General features: G+C 50.5%; 1 protein-coding gene across 2 annotated transcripts in view; it reads left to right on the top strand.

Moving 5' to 3' along the window:
- LOC118703894 (death associated protein) overlaps positions 1-10,787 on the top strand; it is a 41,881-nt gene extending 31,094 nt beyond the window's left edge. For both annotated transcript variants that reach the window (XM_036411216.2, XM_036411215.1), the window contains 2 exons: positions 8,998-9,040; positions 10,364-10,787. In XM_036411216.2, coding sequence (XP_036267109.1) covers positions 8,998-9,040; positions 10,364-10,477 — 157 coding nt within the window. In that variant the 3' untranslated portion in view covers positions 10,478-10,787. The remainder of the gene's footprint in view (positions 1-8,997; positions 9,041-10,363) is intronic.
- Positions 10,788-23,193: the final 12,406 nt, after the last annotated feature.

Raw genomic sequence — 23,193 nt, 5'->3', positions numbered from 1 at the left:
TAGCAAGGACATCAGGTCTGTCATGAGTACCCCATCCTCCCTGCAGAGCCCAGCGTCCTGTGCCCTTAGGCTCCAGGAGGGCGTTCCCCTCTGGTTGATCACACCGGGTCTGCAGTACCCAGCCCTGTGGCTGGCACTGGTGGTTGCTCAGTAAATATTTATTCAATGCACAGGCACGGACACGGGGTTGATGTTCAGGGATCCACTTATATGGACCCGCCATGCCTCAGGCATTTGTGCTGACTGGATCTCAGCTGTGCCAGAATCTGCTCTCTGAGATCATTTTCCCTCCCAACTATCCAACCACTCCCTGCTGGGCCAGCAGGTGTTAAAAGGAAGAAAAAGGCCCGTTTCCTCCTTTTCCCCAACCTCAGCTGGCATCTAAATCATTTACATTTGTTGTGGTGCTTACATGTTGATCAGTATCCCCCGAAGGCCTCACGCTCCTCTGAAATGTGGCCGTGCTGTTCTCACACTTCTGTCACTCTCTTGGAATAGATGGGCCTTAGATGCAGACTTGCCCATCAGTTTGGAAGGAGAGGCCCTGGTCTGAGGGCTAGGGCAAAGTGAGAATCATGAAATATCGGCTCTCCTTTGATTTCTTAGACATTAAGTTTATATTTAGCCCTAACATTCTTCAAAGCATGTCAGGTCCAGCCTGCTGAGAGATCAGCGGGCTGTCTCCTCCAGGCCGCCCTCTCAGTGGCTGTGATGCACCCTGGCCTGGTAGGGGAAGCCCCAGTTGCTGGAGTTCAGTCCTTCCCTAAGCCCCAACTCGGTGCACCTGTGGTACTGGGGTGTGGCCTCAGGTCAGGAGGGAAGCCATCCTCCAGGTGTAGGGGAGTGCTTCTCTGCCCCCGTTTTTACAACTGTGATAACCGCGTCCAGCGAATGTGGAGGTGGCCTGTGTAAAGCTGCTGCGACGCACATGCTAACCCCTCAGAGTTCTCTCCTGAGTCTCACCTTGTATGTGCTGTGAGCCTCACACATGGGGGTGGGGTAGGGTGGGGCTCTCAGATTGAATGGAAGACATCCTACTGCACTAGCTGGTTTAAAAGTAAGCAGAATTGGTAGTGAGGTTAGTTTTCTACATACTTGACATGGCTCTTCTTTTTCTGCTAATTCCCAAAAAGGCAGGAAGGCATGGGGTGGTCTGAGGAGGGTCACAGAGCCAGGCAGCAGCTGAATTGACTGCCTGACTGGGAAGGGACTGTGGCTGCCAGCCCGCCCAGTCCTCCCTGCCATGAGTTTGGAGGGTGGATTAAGAATATAATCACTGGTGAATCCAGCAAGAGATAAGTCCGGACGTGCTTGTCAGTCACTCCAGGTACTTGACTTTAACCTAAGCTGAGTTTAGTCTTCCCAGGACTTTTGATTTTTGCTGGATGCAAAGCTCCCTAAGAGAGGCCCCCTAAAAGTCCTCGAGAGCAAATTAAATCTGGCACCTCCTCTGATTTCTGGATTCTCCGCCACCCATCCTGGTGATGCTGGGCCCACTTCAGGTCAGCCACCTGGACTTCCAGAGAAGAAGTAGTAGGGCCAGACCACATCCATTTTTGGTGTCTGCTATTTTATTGAATTCTAGAGGCCCGGTGCATGAAATTCGTGCACAGTGTCCCTCAGCCTAGCCTGCACCCTCTCCAATCTGGGACCCCTCGAGAGATGTCCGACTGTTCTTTTAGGCCCAATCTTGGTAGGATTGGGCCTAAACAGGCAGTCGGACATCCCTCTCACAATCCAGGGCTGCTGGCTCCCAACTGCTCACCTGCCTGCCTTCCTGATTGCCCCTAACCGCTTCTGCCTGCCAGCCTGATCACCCCCTAACCACTCCCCTGCCAGCCTGCTTGCCCCCAATTTCCCTCCTCTGCTGGTCTGGTCACCTCTAACTGTCCTCCCCTGCAGGGTTGATCACCCCTAACTGCCCTCCCCTGCTGGCCATCTTATGTCCACATGGGGGAAAGATATTTGACCACATGGGGGCAGCTATCTTAATTTTGTGTTGGAGTGGTCAATCTGCATATTACTCTTTTATTAGATAGGATAGAGGCTTAGTGCACGGGTGGGGGCCGACTGGTTTGCCCTGAAGGGTGTCCTGGATCAGAGTGGGGGCTCCCTTGGGGTGTGGGGCAACCTGTGTCTGTGGTGGTTTGCAGGCCAGCCACACACCCCGGCAACCCAAGTGGAGGCCCTGGTATCTGGAATTTACCTTCTACAATTAAAACTTTGTAGCCAGGAGCAGAGCCAAGCCTGCTGCTTGCTCCGTGGCTGCTGCCATTTCTGTTTGGATTTGTTTACCTTCTATAATTGAAACTTTGTAGCCTTGAGTAGAGGCTTAGGCCAGCTAGGGCAGGTGGGAAGGTTTGCTTCTTCCATTGCCTGAGAAACCCAAGCCTCCCTCCTGCTCTCTGTGGCTGCAGCCATCTTGGTTGGGGTTAATTTGCATACTTGCTCTGATTGGCTGGTGGGTGTAGCTTGTGGGTGTAGCGTAAGGTCAATTTGCATATTATTCTTTTATTAGATAAGATTAACATGTACTTCTTTTTAATAGGAATTCTGCTAGCAGTTGTCAGATTTTTTTCCTACCTATACATTCATTTTCCTTTCTTAAAGCTGTAATACATGTCCTCCTAGAAAATATGTCCTTTGTACTTTGAACCATGGACACCCTCCTCCCCAAAATCACCCCATTATAAGACATGACCTTTGACCCCAAAGACGCCCACTAGATCTCGTTTCACAATATACATAATAAATACTCTGATATTTTAGCATCTATCTGGTCAGCATTAACTATTCATTGGCACTTCCTCTTAATTGAAATTCAAAAGGAAGACACTAAAACAAATGTGTTCAGAATCAAAGATGGGATGGTTTGAAGTGTAAATGTTACTGAAATGAAGTAACGTTTAGAACTTCTAATACATATATGATAGTGGCACAGGTTGTCTGATAACTGTGCACGGTGTTCTCTGTGGGAGAACAGAGGGTTTCCCTGCATAAGGAGCTGTGAGCAGGCACTTCTGAGGCAGAGCCTAGGAGCCTCTCTGAATGTCAGCTGCTCCATGAAATAGGGATTGTCCCTATTTCACAGATAGACACAGGCTCTCTGGAAGGGACTCTGATAGCCTGGACAAAGTTTTTGTCTTGAAGTCACGGCAGCCTCGGGTCATTGGGTCAGAATAAGGGGGCAGAGGAAGCCACCACTGTCACTGATGCTGACGACTGAGGTTCAGTCCTTCGTTACAAGACCAGTATGAACACGACTAGAAGGCTCTCCACCAGGAGAGCCTGCGTATGCCCTTTAACAGAACCACTGTGAACTCCCTATCCCAAATCTAGAGGGAACAGGGGTCCAGATTACGTCCTCTCGGAATTAGAATGTAAAGCACCTAGGTTGTGTTTTATTTTCCTTTAGTCAGACTCACTGGAGAAGTACATATTTCTTAGGGAAAAGTGGTGAGGTGCCCAGTAGTCCCTGCCCAGAACGTGGGCTCTCACTGTCCTAAGCCTGGCTGAGCCTGGCCAGCCTGAGTGCCCTGTACAAGGGCCCGCAGTGCCATCTTGTGGGAGTCCTCAGCCTCCGGAATCAGCTGGAAGAGAAACAACCTTGACTGCCAAACTTGGGAGAATGACATTGCAAAGAAATGTTAGGTGCAATTGAGTAAGATGTTCCCCTCTGGTCACCAGCCACGCTAATTATTATTTCCGTGACTAGAAAATTAATAACCCAAATAAATGAACACCAAGCTGAAAAGCTATTGCAAGAATTAAAATGGCTAGAAAGGATTTGTTTTCCATCTATTTGCTAGGAAATGTATTTAAAATCACCACAGGTGGGAATATATTCTCCTGTGAATTCCATGGAAACACAAAGCCGCAGGTTTAGAGCAGAATCTGCTTCTATGTTGCCATATAGCTCTGTCCTTTCTTATGGGGATTGGCAAAAGGGTGGTTTTTCCCAGGTGTTCATCATGGGAGCGGGCCGCACCCCAAATCGCCCACCCCATCATTGTAAGAGAACCCCCCTGTACTCCCACCATAGATCTCACTGGCTTTGTGCTAACAAAAGCAAATTAAATCTCGCCCCTTCCTTTGGTGCCCTGGTATTGTGGCCCCTTCCTGTCACACTGTGTGCACAGGTGCATGGACCTCAGCTTAAACGTCACCTCCCCCATTCTGTGTTGGCTCCCCTCTATGTATTAGGCCCCCCAAGTGTGTTTAGCAGAGCACCTGTCTGATTCTTTCCTAGCATCATCCCAGTTTAAAATTTTAACCCCGATTCCTGCACTGGCGTAAGCTCGCTAAAGACAAAGTTTGTGCTGCTCTTTCTCTCTCTGGCCATAGGACGGGCTGGGCCAGCCCTGTCAAGCCTGCGGGTGGCATTGTGGCTCCTCCAGGCACAGAGAAGCCCTTCATCCCGTCAGTGGCGGAGTGGGGCTGGCTTTGCTCCCCATCCCCTTGTGGCCCTGCACAGATTCCCCAAGGGCCGCGTGGTCTGGGAGCAGTGCATTGTCCTCGGGTAGTAGACTGCCGGTTAAATGGGGTGCCTCTGTCACTGGGCATCAGGAGGAAGGACCCCTGCTCACGGAACTCTGACCTGCTTGTTGGAAAAGGAAATGGAGACTCTGACACAGTTCTCTGGGCCTGAATGTGTATGAGAGCCACTCCCTGACTCACAGGCAGCTTGGACTTTTAGGGGAGATTTTTAGGGGGAAATCCCTTCTGAGTACTCAGGCGCTTTCTTACCAGGAGGGGAGGGCGTGCCCCATGATAACCTCCTCCCAGGTCCCCATGTAGCTTTTCTGGGAGCCTCAGTGCTGCCGATGACCACATGGGAGGGAAGCTGGCTGCCAATGTCAATTGAGACTGCTCAGAGCTGGTCAGAGAGCGTCGTGTTGCCCGGGACCTGCACTGACAGTCCAGGTATGAAGTCTTAGGGCACACAAAGATGACAAGTACTATGATCCTAATGATTTTCCTGGTGATTACACACTGGACTGGTAGTGTTTTAGGTAAGTTGAGTTGAATAAAATATGTTGACAGATAATTCAGTAATGGCTGTTTTAGAGTTCAGGGAGTTTTATAAATGTGGATTGCGTTTCTCAGCCCTGAGGACTTTCATTTAAAGATGAGATCACCAAACTGGTCCTGAGGGTGTCAGCATTCCCTGGGTCACCCATTTACAAAGCGTTTTCTGGCATTTCAGTCTGTCTGTCTGGAATGCATCCACTTTATCCATCAAGGAAAATAAATAATAGGCAAGTTTTGTTCAGGAGAGATGACACTGGTAAGACTTTGGTGTGTTCCTTAACATGGGTACCCTGAAAACCTCCGTGCATCAAACCCTCGGGCCAGCAGGCCATGTGTGGAACTAGTTTCTGCAGATGTATGAGGTGTTATCCAGCTCTAGCCCCCACTACTTCTGCCTCACTTGCAGTTTCTTCAGTTTTAAATTTTAAATAAGTGTGGATTTTAAAACTGGGGAGGCCTGGGGATGTGGGAAAGCAGGAGTGATATTTTTCAGTGTCTCTGTCTCCTGCGAGAAAGTCATGTTGCATCTTCAAAACAACAGCTGTCAGAATTATTTCCATCGGATTAAATAAATCCTCAGAGCCGTGATCACAGTTTCTAAAATCTTGGAAATGTAGGTTATGCTTTGCATGGAACCCTAGTGGAATTTAAAATACTCATGTTTTTGCAAACATGGCTTTGCAAGCAGACGCTTTACCAGGGTTTCTTGTTTGTGAGTTTTGGTTTAAGCTACCATAGCTCAAGGAGTTGAGGAAGAGTTTTTCCTTATATATGTAAAAACAAACGTTTACCAATTTGAGATGCTATTAATTGTAGGTGGGAAAGGCAGTGAGCTCAGAGCCACACTGGATGGAACGTGCAGTGCAGCACATGCTTTGTCAGCATGACTGTGCAGTACAGGCGGCCGCCCTGCGTCCTCACCATCAAGTACAGCCTTTCAGTTTTAGGAAAGAGAAGACATTTGGTGGGATGGGAGGAGTTCGTGTCACAAAGACCTTGAATGAATGAATGCTCAGTACAGATTGATACTCATTATTTCTTGATACAGAGAAGCTTATTCTTAAAATTATCTGCTAAAACTAAACCATAGTGAGACACCTCTCATACATTAGCATGAATATTATTTAAAAAAAAAAAAAAAAAACAGACAATAACAAGTGTTGGTGAGGTGTGAGACACTGGAACAGTGTGTGTATTGCTGGTGCGATTCTGAAATGTTGGGACTGCCGTGGAAATCAGCACAGTGGCTCCTCTGGTTAAATCGGCCCAGCAGCTCCACTTCTGAGTGTCCGCACAGAAGAATTGGAAGCAGGGTCTCAGATACTGGTACACCCATGGCCACAGCATCATTTATAGTCCAAAGGGAGAAACAACTTAAGAATCCATCACAGGTGAATGGATAAACAAAATGTGGTCTATCCACAGAACGGAATACCACTCAGCCTTTAAAAAGCAAGGAAATTCTGTCCTGCTACATCATGGATGAGCCTCAAAGACATGAGGTTCAGTGAAATAGGCAGTCAAAGAGAAAGACTATGATTCCACTTACATGGGGTACTAGACTGTAGTTGAATTCTCAGGACAGAAAGTAGAGCAGCAGTTATACTAGGGCTTAAGGGAAGGGGGACTGGGGTCACTGCTTACTAAGTAGTTTCTGTGGAAGACGAAGTTCTGGAAATGGGTCATGGTGATGGTTGTATAACAATGTGAACACTTAATGGCACTGAACTGGACAATTAAAAATGGCTTAAAGGCAGATTTTTTTAATGTTCATTAGCTGCTGAGCTAGCTGGGGTTTGCAGCACACTTGCAGGGAGGGGAGAGCTTGCGCTCTGGAGGAAGGAGGTGTGGCAGCACAGGCTGCAGGCGACCCTCCAGCCCGGAGAAGGCTTAGCAAGAACAGCACAATCCTTCGACGTTGTTTAAAAAACAGCACAGAAATGGTGCCCTCTTGCAGCAAGAGCCTCTCCTCCAGGCTGCTGGATCCGCAGGACTATTTCCTTCCCTCCGAGTCCAACAGGCTCTTCTCTGATACACGGCCCTTTGATGAGTGGAATCCAAATGCCCTCAAAGCTCAGCAACTTCAGTGCTAACAAGTCACAGTGGGTGCCTCTGTAAGATCGGGCTCAGCCAGGGACATCACTGTGTGGCCCTTAGGTCTGCCCTCACTCTGACTCCCCTTAGGGACTGAGCTGGGACTGGCAGCAGGTGAGGGGTCTCCTTTAGCCCCCGAGTCCACAGTGTTCTACAATAGCTATTCAGCATCATGCTGCGGCTGCTCCTTGAGGGCTCGCTTGAGGGGAGACGTTTAGTGGGTGCCAGGAAGGTAAACACCATACCTGCCACTGCGCCTCAGAGGCAGAAATGAGGTGGCAGCTTCTGCCTGCATTTTCTGATGTCCAGGCTGGAGCAGGGTTACTGCGACCTCTGATCATAACCATCCACACACGCATTTCCCAAGGCATGCTCAGTCAAGACCTAGAACCCACCCTCATCGTGTTTAATGTGGGAGACGCCCGGGACCAGGATGGGAAGGATCACCTGAGGCTTACTGAGGCCAGGGAGGCCACTGGGTGGAAGTGAGGGGCCCAATGGTGGGGCGCCGTGTCTGGAGTCCCTATCTCCACGCACAGAGAGGTGGGCAGGTGCTGGGACAGACACTGTGGTGAGTGTTGCAGGCTGATATATAGAGATAGAGATGAGATATTTTGCATTGGGGGGAAGGGGTGTCCCTCAGACCAGCCTACACCCTTTCCAATCTGGGATCCCTGAGGGATGTCTGACTGCCCATTTAGGCCTGGTCCTAAAAGGGCAGTTGGACATCTCTCTCACAATCCAGGATGCTGGCTCCCAACTGCCCTCCCCTGCAGGCCTGGTCTCCCCCAACTGCCCTCTGCTGGCCTGGTCACCTCTAACTTTCCACAACTGCCTCCCCCCTGGCCATCTTGTAGTGGCTATCTTGTGTCCACATGGGGGAGGCCATTTTGTGTCTTGGTGTGATGGTCAATTTGCATATTACTCTTTTATTAGATAGGATATCTCCAAGCCTCCTCAGCCACCCTTTGGGGTAGAGGATCTGGTCTCGATCACGCATCTCTTCTGACTGGATTCATCTCTGTGGGTGACTTTCTCAACAGGCTCTTGCTGTGGGAGATGAGGGGGTGTGTCTGTTTCTGCCTTCGGAGGCTTGATGTAGGTTACAAAACCAACATAAACTGGCAGTGATGGAAGTAGTCACGTGCTCGCCACACCTCCAGATGGCCGGGCCTTACTGGAAGGTGATGCTGCATAATTATCAGAACAGAACCATCCCTCTTTCAGGCTCCTCCTAGATTCTAACATGTTTGGGCTTGTCTGATTCTCAGCTATGAACATGTATGACTTTGGCCCCGTGTCCATCCCTCAGTTTTGGTGACAGTGGGGAGCTCAGTAGGAGAGAAGATGTTAAAGTTGACAATAGCTTTGGAGGGGCCAGGAGCATGGGCTCTGGGTCTGCCCTTTAGCAGCTGCTGGAGCCACGGGCTCCACGAGGACTGTGGAAGGGGATCCTCAGCTCCCAGAATGGAGCTTCCTAGTTAATCTCCAGTTCATCCCATGTGACCCTGACTTACTGCTTCAGGGAGCCCCTGTGTCTGTAATCTGAAACTAAAACCACTGAGCTTGCCGTAGTTACAAATTGAGGATGAACCAAAGAACAAAAGGAAAGTGCTTTCCAGCAACTCCCCTGCTGTTCGCTAAGATCCGTTTTCCTCTGGGCTCTGCCTGCCCTCCCTCAGGAGGACTCCACGGGTGTCCTGAGCCCAGCGGCCAGGTGGTGGTGGTGATGCAATAACCTTCCTGCTTCTCCTCCCTCCTCGGCCAGGCTTACTCCCTCCCCTCAAACTGACCCCATCCACCTGTCGTCGCTGCTGCAGGCCCCCATTGTGAGTTTTCCGCTAAACTGTCTTTTCCCTTCTTGTCTTGCAGCCCGCCTAAACCCACCGTGTACATCTCCGGAGTCATCGCCCGGGTAAGAGCCTTCATCACATGGGCCTCAGTATGAGGACTTTCGGTCCCTGTCTTTGCTAGCCCCGTTCTTCCATGGGCCCAGTGGTGTTCTGTGGTCTCCTGCCCAGGAGCCCGCAGTGGGGAACTGGGGACAGTGCGGTGTGGGCACACAGTGGGGGTGAGAGCAGCTGCCTCTCCTCCTCCTCACCTGTCTCCCTTCCTTTTGAACTCGGTCAGGGACCGCAGCTACCCTGGGCCAAGTGCTTCTGGGAGACTGAGCTGAGAGTACTTTTACATTTTAAATGGTTGAAAAAGTCAAAGGAAGAAGTCTATATTATGTGAAAATTATATGCAATTCAGATTTCCGCGTCTGCGCGTGAAATTTGTGGCACGCGGCCGCACCTATCATATATGCAGCGTCTGCAACTGCTTTCACGCTGCAAAGGCCGACCAAAGAGTTGAAGCAGAGAGTATGGCCCGAAAAGCCTAAAATACCTACTACCTGACATATTACAGAAAATGCTTGCCAACCCCTGGTCTGAACACATGGGCTCTAGTCATACCCTTCACAAAGAGCGCCCTCTTGTGGTGAGCCCAGTGACCTGTCCCTCCAGCCCTCCCACCAGCTAACTCCCATTGTGAGGAGGCCAGGCTACCACCACCCACAGTTCTGTGGCTCACATTCAGCTGAGCACTTATGCTGTGTGAAGCAAATGTCACTGCTGGGGACAGCTCTCCACAGCTGTCCTGAGACACTGGGACAGATGACTGGCACGTCTACTATATGTGAGAAAATTAAATGCAGACACAAGTTCAAGGTCAACCATGGCCATTTGGTTAGCCAGAGCAGCCTGGCTGCAGCCTCACAGGCACTGTGGCGCCCAGTGATTCCTCCCTGGAGCCAGCGGTACCTTGTCTCTCACCCTACAGCCCTGCCCTTCAGTAGTCTTCCCGGCTCACAGCTGTGGTGGCACATCTGATTGGAAGGCCTGGGTTTGATTCTGTTCGGCCCCCAGTTCAGACCATTCAGGAGCAGCTCTAGCAGAAGAAAGACACCCAGACACATGTAGTTTCCTGTGAGTCGGATGGTGACCTGATCGCAGGTGTGTGGGCAGATACAGCCAGAGCTTCACCTTCTGGGTCATGTGTGGGCCTCAGTGCCCCTCCGCTCCCCAGGGAGCTTCAGAACCCCCACAGGCAAGGGGACAGGCTCCTGCCTGCCCACAGGCCCAGTCCATCACCTACATTGCAGGGGCACGTGGACTCGGGGTCGGAACCTTGCTCCTGCACGAACCCAGCTAGTCAGTGTTGATGATGCCATACCTTCCTTCTGTGTGTCTGACAGGGCGACAAGGACTTCCCCCCGGCGGCTGCCCAGGTGGCTCACCAGAAGCCCCACGCCTCCATGGACAAGCACCCGTCCCATAGGACCCAGCACATCCAGCAGCCGCGCAAGTGACCGCGAGGGCCCAGCGCCCTCCCCAGCTGTGCCTGGTTCCCCACATTTGGCATTTCCCCAGCAAAGAGAACGGCATTTTCTCCCCAACACCTTTCCAGTGGGAAATCTAAGGCAAAGCAGCGCACCCTTCCTTCGCCTTACATTTCCGAATCGAAGCTACAAATACACCCCAAACCTTGTTCCCAGGGAGTCCTGTTTGGTGAGGGGCCTGTGCCATTAGAGAACCTACTGAGCCCTGAGCAAAGTGAAGTTGCTCAGAGTTTAGCTTTAGAACTATTTCGCCATTGACTAAAAGTCCTGCCTGTGGTCTTAAAAACAAAGGGGCACAAATTGGGAGGGTTGGATTGAGATTGGGAGGAAAGCTCAATCGTTTTATGCTTCTGAGTTCTAGGACAATCAGATCTGCACACCTCCGGGAGCATAAGAAATGAGGGTGTCCCTTACGAGGGAGGGTTTCAGAAAGACAGATCAAGGATAAGGTGACCAGACGTCCCACTTTTGGTGGGACAGTCCCGATTTTTAATAATTTGTCCTGTGTCCCTCAGCATTTTTAAAAAGTCCCAATTTTCCCAAAAAGCACCGCAGGACATGGGACAAATTGTTAAAAATCGGGACATCTGGTCACCTTAATCAAGGAAGACTTAAAGCAGACCACAGCAACCCTGAATGTCACTCCCTGTGTGACCAGGGGTCCCTGTGCATGGCAACATCAGGATCCCAGGAGGACCAAAGGAAAGTGTGCATCTCTGAGATGGCTCTGTTATCCCAGGAGTCATCTTGCTGAAAAATTAGAGGGCGGGTAGTTTGCCCAAAGGTAGTACCTCTGGGAGGAGATCTCAGTGTGGGTCCCAAGTCCAGCACTGCCCTGCCATCAAGGCAGCCTGCGCCAGAGCAATCGAGACAAGCCCGTGTTTGTCATCACTCACCTCTAGAGCTGTCGGAGTTCTGGAAGTGGCCACCGGCCAGGCAGGCAGCCAGCCAGTCTGGACACACAGCAGGAGCACAGGCTGCGTGGGAGGAGAAGTGAACGCAGAGATAACAGGCCGAGCCTGCCCTCGTCTCCCTGGGAACAAGAGACACCACATTCCGTTAGGGCCAGGAAAGCCCAGATTCCTCTGCCTGTCACGCTCGCTGGGCCCACCTTCCCTTGGGCCCCTCAGATGGCCCCGCTTTCTGTGCGTTTCCTGCCCACAGCCGCCATGGGCTGCTCTCTGACCCAGGGGTGGAGTGCCTGCTTTTCTGAAAAGCCAAAGGCTCCTGCAGATCTTCCCAGGCAGAGGCTTGGGGAGGGCCCGGCCAGCCGCCCCACTCGCCAGCAGTGGCATTTGCTGCAGGCCAGCAGTGCGCTGGGAGCAGCGTGCCCGCCACCAGCCTCATGATGTCATTCTCAGTGCAGGGCTGCAATGGGCTGGCGTGACTCAGACCCAGGCAGACCCAGGCCCTCCCGTGGGAAAAGCCCTGCCTGGCTTTCTGAAGGCCATGTCGGTTTCCTCCCACTGGCTTGCGGGAGCTGGAGTCTAACCTTCAAGGTACCACGTGATCACATCTGGTATTTGAGAGATTGGTATACACCGAGGCTGGCTTTGGAGAGGCACACGCTGTGGGCAGCATGGTCGTGGGGCACACGGGGCAAGCAGCTCCCCACCCCCACCCCCAGAGTTGGCATCCCAGAAGGGCGCTGAGAGCAGGCAGTGCAGGTCAGGCCTGTGCAGACCCTTGCACCTTCCGCTGCAGAAATGCCGGCGCGGGGCTGCTGCCTGGGTTTGCAGGCAGGAGCGCTGAGCTGTTTCCGGAGGGGCTTGTTTACGGACTTGTATCTGCACCTGGCATGTATCTGTGAGCTCACTGAAAACACTGTTTCCTGAATGAGTACAATTGTTAACTTCCAGAATAATACTGATTATAATAAAGCCCCTGCATTTCTTCCCGTGGCTGTTTTTCTCTTACATTTCAGACATTTCTCTCTTCCTTTTTACTAGGGTTGCCAGATGGTTTCTATAGAAACACAAACCTGCATGCATGATGGGTATTTTCACAAACTGTTTCACAGACACAAAGTGGACTATTGGATGTGTGGCACTCGAGTCTAATCATCTACTTTAGAATGTCCTAAAATGGAAAAGTGTAAGGCAGTTGATTAAAACCCTGCTTGGACCTAGCAGCAGGCCCTGTGCTCTGGGCCTTTGGGAACAGACTTAGGGAGGAACAATTAGGAAGTCCGGGGTGGCTGTGAGCAGCTTTTGACAAGCAAGACATTTGCCTCTCTTCAAAGCTCTTCTGTAACCCATACGAGTGGGATGCAAAAATAATCACAACTGCCGAAACCGGTTTGGCCCAGTGAATAGAGCATTGGCCTGCAGACTGAAAGGTCTCAGGTTCGATTCCAGTCAAGGGCATGTACATTGGTTGCAGGCACATCTCCAGTAGGAGGTGTGCAGGAGGCAGCTGGTCAATGTCTCTCTCTCTCATCGATGTTTCTAGCTCTCTCTCTCTCTCCCTTCCTCTCTGTAAAAAATCAATAAGATATATATTTTAAATAAATAAATATAATCACAACTATTCAACCCTGAGGTCCAGAGTCAGACCACAGACTGGCACTGGGAGGTGCCTCATTGATCAGATGTGGATCTGGGGGGTGTCAGGATCTGGAATACTGACTCCCCTGTACATAACACACGCCCGAAGCAGGATACCGCTGCCCATCCTCAGTCCCAGTCCCTTCACAAGCTATGTGTGGACACACACACATGAGCCCATGTATGTGTTGGTGCAGAAACCACAGTGTGTCATGGAGAACCAGCTGTAGGGCAGGGATACGGGAGGGTCTAGGTGGGGAGGGGAGACATTGCCAAACCCAGCCAGGTTATTAATTATTTTGAGAACATCTGCTGCCTGCCCTGGTGGCCTGAGGTGCTCTTCTGCTGTTCCACAGCTTTTTCCAACTTGACAGCTGCTGTGCTGCTTAAATGCTTCTTACAAACCCAAAGTAAACCTTTTACCCCCAAGACCCGGCATCCTGCTGGCCTCTGCAGTATTGAAACAAAACAAAACAAAAGCAAGAAACAGTGCATTGCGTAGCCTTCCCAGGAGGCGTCCACAGCCATATGCTCCTGGAAAACAGGGTGAGTGGGTGGTGACGCTTAACCAAGAAATTGAACGCTTGGGATTTCTCCTCTAGTATTAGCCAGTGTTCTCCAGAGAAACCAAACTAGGCTGTGGATGGTAGGTAGGTAGATAAATAGATATTTGCTTTAAGGAATTGGCTCTGGTGATAATGGAAACTGGCAGATCCAAAATCTACAGGGTCAGCTAGCAGGCTGGAGACCCAGAGGAGAGCCAGTGTTGCAGTTCAAATCCAAAGGCATCTTACTTGGGAGCAGGGGCAGGGGAGGTCCGTCTCTGTTCTACTGATTTGATGAGGTGCACCCACATTATGGAGGACACTGCAGTTCACTCAGAGTCTGCTGATTTAAATATCTATGTCAACATTAAATATCTATGTCAACCCAAAGCATCCTCACAGAAACATCCTACCGAATAAGAGTAATATGCAAATTAACCATCACTCCACTACACCCACAAGCCATGCCTACCAGCCACACCCATCAGCCAATCAGAGCAAGTATGCAAATAAACTGAACCAAGGTGGCTATGGCCACAGAGAGCAGGAGGGAAGCTTGGGTTTCCCAGGCAATGGAGGAAGCCAAGCTTTCCACCTGCCTTTGCCAGCCTAAGCCTCCATTCAAGGCTATCAAGTTTCAATTATAGAAGGTAAACAAATCCAAAAGAAATGGTGGCAGCCACAAGCTGGAAAGAGCAGGAGGCTAGGGTTGCCCCCAGCAATGGAAGAAGCAAAGCTTTCCACACATCCTGGTCAGCCCAGGCCTCCACTTAAGGCTACAAAGTTTCAATTATAGAAGATACATAAGTCCCAACAAAAAATGGCTGCCGCCATGGAGCAAGCAGGAAGCTTGGCTCTGCTCCAGGCTACAAAGTTCCAATTGTAGAAGGAAAATAAATTCCAGATACCAGGACCTCCGCTTGGGTTACCAGGGGGCATGGCCAGCCTGCAAACCACCACAGGCCGCCCCATGTCCCAAGGGAACCCACACCCTGATCCGGGACACCCTTCAGGACAAATTAGCCGGTCCCCACCCATGCACCAAGCCTCTATCCTATCTACAGTAATAAAAGAGTAATATGCAGATTGACCATCACTCCAACACACAAGATGGCTGCCCCCATGTGGTCAAAAATACTGCCCCCATGTGGACACAAGGTGGCCACCACAAGATGGCCAGCAGGGGAGGACAGTTGGAGGATACAAGGCCTGCAAGGAAGAGCAGTTGAGGGCAATCAAGCCTGCAGGGGAGGCCAGTTAGGGGTGACCAGGCCGGCAGAGGAGGGAAGTTGAGGGCAAACAGGCTGGCCGGGGAGCAGTTAGACATCTATCAGGCTGGCATGGGAGTGGTTAGGGCAGGCGTCTTCAAACTACGGCCCGCAGGCCACATGCGGCCCGCAGAGGAGTCTGATCCGGCCCGCCAGGTTTTTTGGGCAGTGAGCGCAGCCAAGGTGTTACAGTAGGAATTAGTAGTTCATATAGTCCGGCCCTCCAGCTCTCTGAGGGACCGTGATCTGGCCCCCACTTTAAAAAGTTTGAGGACCCCTGGGTTAGGGGGTGATCAGGCTGGCAAGCAGAAGCAGCTAGGGGTAGTCAGGAAGGCAGGCGAGCACTTGGGAGCTAGCAGTCCTGGATTGTGAGAGGGACGTCCCCGATTGGAGAGGGTGCAGGCTGGGCTGAGTGACATGCCCCGCACCCACCCACCCCCTGTGCACGAATTTCATGCACTGGACCTCTAGTCCAAAATAATGTCTGACCAAATATCTGGGGCCTTGGCCAGCCAAGTTGGCACATGAACCACCATCACACAAGCTCATGCTGCTCATTTTTCTCGAGACCCTCCAAGCATCTGAGACCCGTTCTCACTTTGACCAGATTGAAGCATCCGCATGCCTCACAGCACGTTGTCTAACGTCCAACTTCCTCTTCCAAACAGACTTTCTAAAATTCAATTAGGGGCACTTATAACAAGAAAATAAAAATTTTCTCATCTTCCCCTTTAATCCTAAATATCACTAAAAATCCAACTGCCATGCTTTCAAAAAAGAAAAAAAAAAAAAATCCAATTTGTCGCCTGGAGAAGACCCCACACAATATGAAATAATGAACTGATGCAATCGGGGAAGCCTGAATGGGGCTTTGGATTGCATTTCAGCATTGTCACCTGAGAGGCAGAACCCAGCTTTCTGTAGCACAAAGACTCGTCTCTGTACAAACTGCCAGAAACCCGCTCGTGTCGTTCTTTAAATAGAGATGGTCTGGGAGCATGGAATGTGCTTAGCGTTCTAATAATGATGTTCATTATCTCGAGGGCAGTGCCTTCCACCTGGGGGCGACGTGGCCCTCACAGGCCGTGGGCAGTGTCTGGAGATGCCTCTAGCTGTCACAGCTGCGAGTGGGGAGCACCTCGTGAACAGAGGCCCCAGGCTGCTGCTAAAAGCACCCCAACCGAAACTAGTTTGGCTCAGTGGATAGAGCGTTGACCTGTGGACTGAGGGGTCCCGGGTTCGATTCCGGTCATGGGCATGTACTTTGGTTGCAGGCACATCCCCAGTGGTGGGTGTGCAGGAGGCAGCTGGTCGATGTTTCTCTCTCATCGATGTTTCTAACTCTCTATCCCTCTCCCTTCCTCTCTGTAAAAAATCAATAAAATATATATATATTTTTAAAACCGCCCCGTCCACAGGACAGCCCCACCACGAAGAACTATCTGGACCCAAATGTGGGCTGTGCCGAGGCTCAGAAACCTGAATGACCCTATTCGAGAAGCCCATGTTAAACAATTAAAGGCCAATTCCCCTCCTGCTGGGATCCTTCGGGGGAAATCTGTCCTTCGGGGGCAAGGACACTGAAGCGGAAGCAGCTAAAGCTAAGCTGCGTCTGCTTTTCCGTCCCTGGAGCAGAAAATAGCAGATTGCTCCGATGCTGACTCGCTCCTGGGCGCAATGGAAGGTTTTAGATAAAGCGAGCCTCTTCCTTCGGCAGGCGGCGACGGATCTACAGCATCAGGCCGTGTTCTCGGCCACCGATACAAAGGCGAGCGGAGATAAGAGTCCCTCGATGGCCTCCCGGGCACACTCACCCAGGCAGGCACGACGAACACCAGGTTTTTTCTCAGCTGCGTAAATATCCTCCAAGGAAGGTCTAGAAGCCTCTGTCCTAACAACTGCAGCCTGTTTTCCGTGCTCGACCCTAGTGTCTCCAGCTGATTACCCTCAGGGCGCTCAGAAGACACAGCAGGTGAAGAGCCGAGGAGGAGAATGGGCGTCTCTCTGCAGAGCGAGCAGCTAAGCAGGAGGGAAGGCCAGGCTGTCAGCGCCTTGCATCCCTGTCTCCCAGCCCGGCCCCCTCCCCAGCGCCCCTCCACAAACCCTGTTTCCATCCAGGAGGAATAAAGGCTGGCTGTCAACGCTTGGAGCCGGGGCCGTTTCTTAAGCCCCTGGCACTTCCCGTCACCCCCCTACCTAGATGGCAGGCGTGGGACACTGGCGTCCTTCCCCTCCCTCAGACACCGAACATGTTCCACGCAACCCGCACAACTATTGTAGATGACATCACACGGGGCAGAAAAACCACCTTTCAGAAAGGAGACGGACGGACAGAACAAGTGTTTGCAAAAATCTCGTGTTTTATCATCAAATTCTCTCCCTTCGGTGCCAGGATGCCTCCGCCTCGGCACACCAGTGGGCTGGAGACTTTCAGGTTCAGTCACTTCTGAAAAGCACTATTTCTGGGTGCCGTCGCTAATGGGGGAGCCCTATGGGACCACAGAAGATGATTCGGTATCAGTGAGCCCCACTCTCAGTTAAGACATCCTCATTCCGATCACCAAAATGAATGAGTATCACCTGCTGTATCTATCACACCCGGCCGAAGAGGCACCTGCAGCAGGGCATGTGGGTGAGGTCTGTCCTCGCCTAACGGGACAGTGTGAGAGACCACGTCCTGACCGGTGCCACCTCTCCTCAGGCTCGGGCCCACTGGGCCTGAGAAGGCAGACTTAGGAGTGGAAAGACTCTCTGCAAAAAAACAACGACATTCCATCCTAAAAGCCTACAGGAACAAAACCCAAGACACACTGTTTGGAGTAACCAGAAGTCAGATTTCCATAAAGCATAGTAAGATTTCCGTGCAGGCGTCCTCAAACTTTTTAAAGTGGGGGCCAGATCACGGTCCCTCAGAGAGCTGGAGGGCCGGACTATATGAACTACTAATTCCTACTGTAACACCTCGGCTGCGCTCACTGCCCAAAAAACCTGGCGGGCCGGATCAGACTCCTCTGCGGGCCACATGTGGCCCGCTGGCCGTAGTTTGAAGACCCCTTTGAAAGCATAAGAAAACCCCCTCAAAGGACCTGCAATGTCACATCACAGATATGTAACCACCCTCGGATGGCACTGAGCCCACCCCGCCAGTTAAAATAACTCATGAAATCCCTCATATATTTACTGTTTGCTTTTCAGAGCTCAAGGTTTTTTTCCTGCCTTAATGCCATTTTTTTTCAACATAATGAGTTAAGTTAATTTAACTATCCTTACAGGGGACAGCACAGCAGCTAAGCACGGATGTAGAATCCACTAAACCACGGTGAAATGCGGCAAGGGGCAGGGACACCTCTCCACCTGGGGGGAAGGGCATGAGGGGGTGGCAAGGCAGCTTACCAGAACCGGGGCTCGCTCAGGGCCTGGGGCCCACTCAGTTCTCCCTGGAGGAAGACTCCTACTGGAGGACGGTAGAGCTCAGAAGGCCTTTCAAACACAGGTCAGACCTCATCCCCACCGCAGGCTGGGTTGTGCTGATCGATCTCCCGCAAGGATCGCTGGGTTTCTTGAGGAACATCCTGATCACCTGGAGCTCTTGGAGGCAGAGAAGAGTGGAGCGCCCCTGAGGGCTGTCAATCAAGGCGGTGAGCATGGAGTCAGTGCTGAGAGGGCCCCAGCACCTCTCCGTCCAGCACCGGCACCAGAGATTTATTCTTCAAGGAAATGAGCAACACTGCCAGGACCGCAAAGAAAACATGTAGCGAAGCCAAGCCTGGACCCCACACAGCTTGGAATATGTGTATTGTCTCTGGTGTAATTAAGCCAACCAAGCATCTTCCTCCCCGTATGCTTTTCTGGGGGAAGAGCCAGGCTGGAATGAAGCAGAGCGTCTTCCACATTGCCTTTTCCACGAGCTGACACAGCTGGTTTGCATTGTCGGTTAATGTCCTCCTAGTCAAACACCTACACCTTCCTGGGCTTGGCCTGATCAGGCACCCGCAGGACAGCCTCCACTACCCCCTCTGCTGGTGGGAAGCAGCCGGTGGGGGTCCATTCCCTGAGTCCCAGGCAGATGAACTGAGGAAGATGATGACAGCCTATGTGTGCTGGGTGGGCCTCCTCTGGTTTCTGCTTGTCCCCAGAATGACCTGTAGGCATCTCAGTTGTCCAGTGTGGGAAGTTGTGTGTTCTGCCATTCCCATAGCCCTAAGGCAAGAACCCCTCCCCCACCAGTGAGGTAAGTAAGAGGCTATCAAACTAATGAAGGCCTCAGTCACAACAACTCAGCTGTGTCCTTGGAGGGTAAAAACCACCACAGAGCCCTAACCAGTTTGGCTCAGTGGATAGAGCATCAGCCTGCAGACCAAAGGATCCCAAGTTCAATTCTGACCTCGGTTGCAGGCTCCTCCCTGGCCCAGGCCCTGGTCAGGGCTCATGCGGGAGGCAACCAATCAATGTGTTTCTCCCACATTAATGTTTCTCTCTGTCTTTCCCTCTCTCTTCCACTCTCCCTAAAAATCAATAAAATAAAATAAAAATCCTCGGGTGAGGATTAATAAACAAACAAAAAACACAAAAACCCCACCAGAGACAATATGGCAAGCAGGGAGCTCCAATAAACTGCATTTTAGAAACAGGCAGGGGCTGGATTTGAACCAGTGGGCTGTAGGCACCTGGCCTAGAGCTCCTGGGCAAGGTCACAGCTGAATACCTACCGCCTCCAGCTGGCACGTTAATCCATGGGCTGTTGTTGTGATGGCCTAGGCAGAGGTGCGGAGAAGAGGCTAAAACTGGCTTCCAGCCTCCTTCAGGGTCGGGCAAAGGACGGGCAGGTAACCACAGGGGCCAGTGACGAGGGAGAGCACTGGAGAGTGGGTGTGAGGACGAGGGCCTGGTGGGGTGCAGTGTTTGGGGGGCATGCACTCCCAAGCTCCCCGTGTCTCTGGCTCAGTTGGCTGGGGTGGTGTTGCAGGTTGAGTTGTCCCTCCCAAAAAGATATGTCGAAGTTCTAACCCAGGTACCTGTGAATGTGTCCTCCTTTGGAAATAGGATCTTCGTCCATGGATTTGGGTGAGCGCTCATCCAATGGCTGGTATCCTTATACAAAGAGAAAAATGTGAACACAGGCACACACTCAGGGAAAACGGCCATGTGGCGACAGCAGAGGCTGCCATGAGCAAAGGAATGCTGGCAACCACCAGGAGCTGGAAGGGGCAAGGAGGATGCTCCCGAGAGATTTCAGAGGGACTGTGGTTCTGCCCACGCCTGGACTCCAGAATACGTTTGCCTCTGTTGTTTGGAGCCATCCATGTTTGAGGTTCCAGCAATCACAGGAAACTCACACAGGTGTATTTCGGACTTTTTCCAGCTGCTCTTCCACCGGAAACCCTGGTGCTTTGAGAACCAGAGGTTTCTATACCCACAGGGGTTCATCTGTTGCCACAGGGATATTTCAAGGACCTGGGTCAGGGACTAAAATGAGTGTGCAGAGTTAGAGAAACACAGGCTGGTGCTGGAGATGGTGGGACGGGGGGGCCCAGCACCTATCTAGTCATAGGAGGGAACGAAGGAGGGGTTGCTTTCCCCACCTGCAACCTATGACCTCTCATCCTTCACAGAGAATCACGCACTTCAACCAAGGGAGGGAGACGAGACAGGAGCCTCACCCAATGGGGTTTGGCCAAGAAGGAGGGCAAGGTTCCGCCTTTCAGTGACCACTCAGCACAGTTAGCAGGTCAAAGCTGGTCCCTTCCCAGGGGCAGCTCAGGGACAGGGGGTGAAGGACTCGGGGCTTCCATCCAAGGGAGTCCTTTGCCCAGGAGTGAGGACATCTGCCAGGGACAACTCCCCACCACAGCCCAGGTCCCTGAGCCCTCCTGGCTCTGGTGGCCCGGAGAGCGGCCCGACCCAGCTTCCCAACTAGGTCTTGCACAAACAAGGCTTTTCTGTTAAGAGTTTTTGAAAATTTGAAATCATATCCTTACAGCAAACTGACTTCTCAACTTTGTTGTTGTTAAATAATGTTTTTGAAGCACTAGACTTGAGCTTGAGTCATGTATTTTACTGTGTTGTGTTGTGTTGTACTGTGTTGTATATTTTTTTGTCAGCAAAACGTAAGGGAGAGCAGTGCTCTGGGAGACCCGTGATCCGGTGACTTTGCTGCAGGGACAGTGTGACCAGGGATGGGATGCTGCAGGCAGCTGACAACGTACCTAGACAATTTGTACATCAAAGTTTGTCTTGTCAGCAGGCTGGAGGTTTCCAGGCCACTTTTAATGTCCCCACTGCTGGAAGCCAGCCCAGTCCCCATCAAAGGAGACAGCAGGGGTGACCTGCTGGGAGCCAGCGACCATGTGAAGGGCCTCAGTGAGGGGCAAGGGCCACGCACAGAACTCCTCATCAGGGTGACTTCTTGGCTGAGGAGCACAGACCTGCTCTAGAGGCCCTCAGACAGAGTGCCCCCGGGGCACACCTTAGGCCTCCCCTACCGCACCCCTGGGTCCCATGGGAAGGAACTTTGAGTTTCAAGGTTGTGCATTAGTCAGGAAAATCTTCCTCTCTCCCACTCACTTTTCACGTCCCAGTTCTCAGACTTTTTGAATACGTCTACCCTTTGTCTGTTACCTCCCCACTCACCCGTATTTCCACCCATCACATAACCACTTCATTTGTTCTTTCACAAACAACGAGTGCAAGTATCTCCAATAACAATATTGACGTAGAACAAGGTTTCATTTAAAATTTGACCTCTTATGTAGATCCTCCCTCAATCATAATTTTAATAAGTGGGACTATGATTTTTAATGCATCAGACTTAAGATTTCTTAAACGCAGAGTAGAACTTTACAAATATATAAGAGCTCTTTGTTTTTAGTCCCATCAAATACACATAAATGACGAACTGTGCGTGATTGTAATACTTTTAAAGCTAAAAAGAAAAGAAATAGTTTCTATAAATCAGGAGAAAATATAGAAGAAAAATATTAAATTTGGGGTAGAAAAAACTACCTTGAAACACAAAATGCAAATATTTTTTAATTAGTTTGACAAGTTTGACTAAATTATAATTTAAAACTTTTATCTGAGATATCTAAAAGATAAGAGATAAAATGGGAAAAAAATAAACACAATATATGTCAAAGAACTATGATCCAAAATTTGTAGCAAACTTCTACAAATCAGTAAAAATTACATCAAAAAATAAAAGAATTGAGAAACAGATATAAGAAAATTTTATAACAGGAAACAAAAGTGGTCCAAAGACACATGAAAAGATGCTAAAGCTTGCCAATAATTGGGGAAATGAAAATTAAAGCAAAATACAATTGTTTAACTATTGGATTGGCAAAAATTAGAAAGTCTGATGAACAGCAGGTGAGAAATGACTCCTTTGTCCATCCCCAGCAAATCTCAGCAGCCTCAACACTGCAGTGACTATTGCAACTACACTGCCTTCCCTTCCACCTGGCAGGTCCCACTTTTATACCCGTCTTAGGATTAGATTCACTTGAGTATACAAATAGATCAGTTCAAGGCTCTTCCTCCCTTGTAAGAGGTAAGAACCAAAAATACTGCAATAGTCCAACATGGAGAAAGGGTTAAATGCATTGTGATGCACCTCTCCCAAGGAATACTACATAGCAAGCAACAAGATTGAAGACACTAACATGCTCTCCCCAACACAGGTGAAAGAAACTGTACATGCAATGGGATCTCATTGTATAACAGCTTCAGGGAAGAAAACACTGAGAACGTATTTCCAGGAGGATGCACAAGTAAGTGGTCTCAGGGGCTGCCCGGGGGGAGGGTAAGTCACTTTTCCCCGAAGACTGTTTTATACTGCTTGCTTGATTTCTTTTGTGTTTGAGAACTATTTTAGCTGTTAAAAGAAAATAAATTTTTAAATTCCTTAAAAAGCTTTTCAGAGTCATTCAATTAAAGAAAAGGAACTAAAGAACATTTCCGTTGTACCATTGAGATAAAAGACTACTCATAAAAACAAAACTATATTTTTATATGACTTACGTATGTAAATACTTGGAAATATGACTAAAGGATGCTGGTCTATTAATGTGTAGATCAGAAGAGGTGGCCTGCAAAGAGATTATTCTATCTAATAAAATAGTAATATGCAAATTGACCGTCACTCCAACACACAAGATGGCTGCCCCCATGTGGACACAAGATGGCCTGCAGGGGAGGACAGTTGTGAGTGACCAAGCCAGCAAGGGAGGACAGTTTTGAGTGATCAAGCCAGCAGGGGAGGGCAGTTAGGAGTGACTGGGTCTGCAGAGGACGGCAGTTGGGAGAGACCAGGCCTGCACCGGGGTTGG

This window comes from Pipistrellus kuhlii, unplaced genomic scaffold (assembly GCF_014108245.1).
Source record: "Pipistrellus kuhlii isolate mPipKuh1 unplaced genomic scaffold, mPipKuh1.p scaffold_m20_p_4, whole genome shotgun sequence".
NCBI lineage: Eukaryota > Metazoa > Chordata > Mammalia > Chiroptera > Vespertilionidae > Pipistrellus > Pipistrellus kuhlii.
This window is presented reverse-complemented; position numbering and strand designations above follow the sequence as displayed.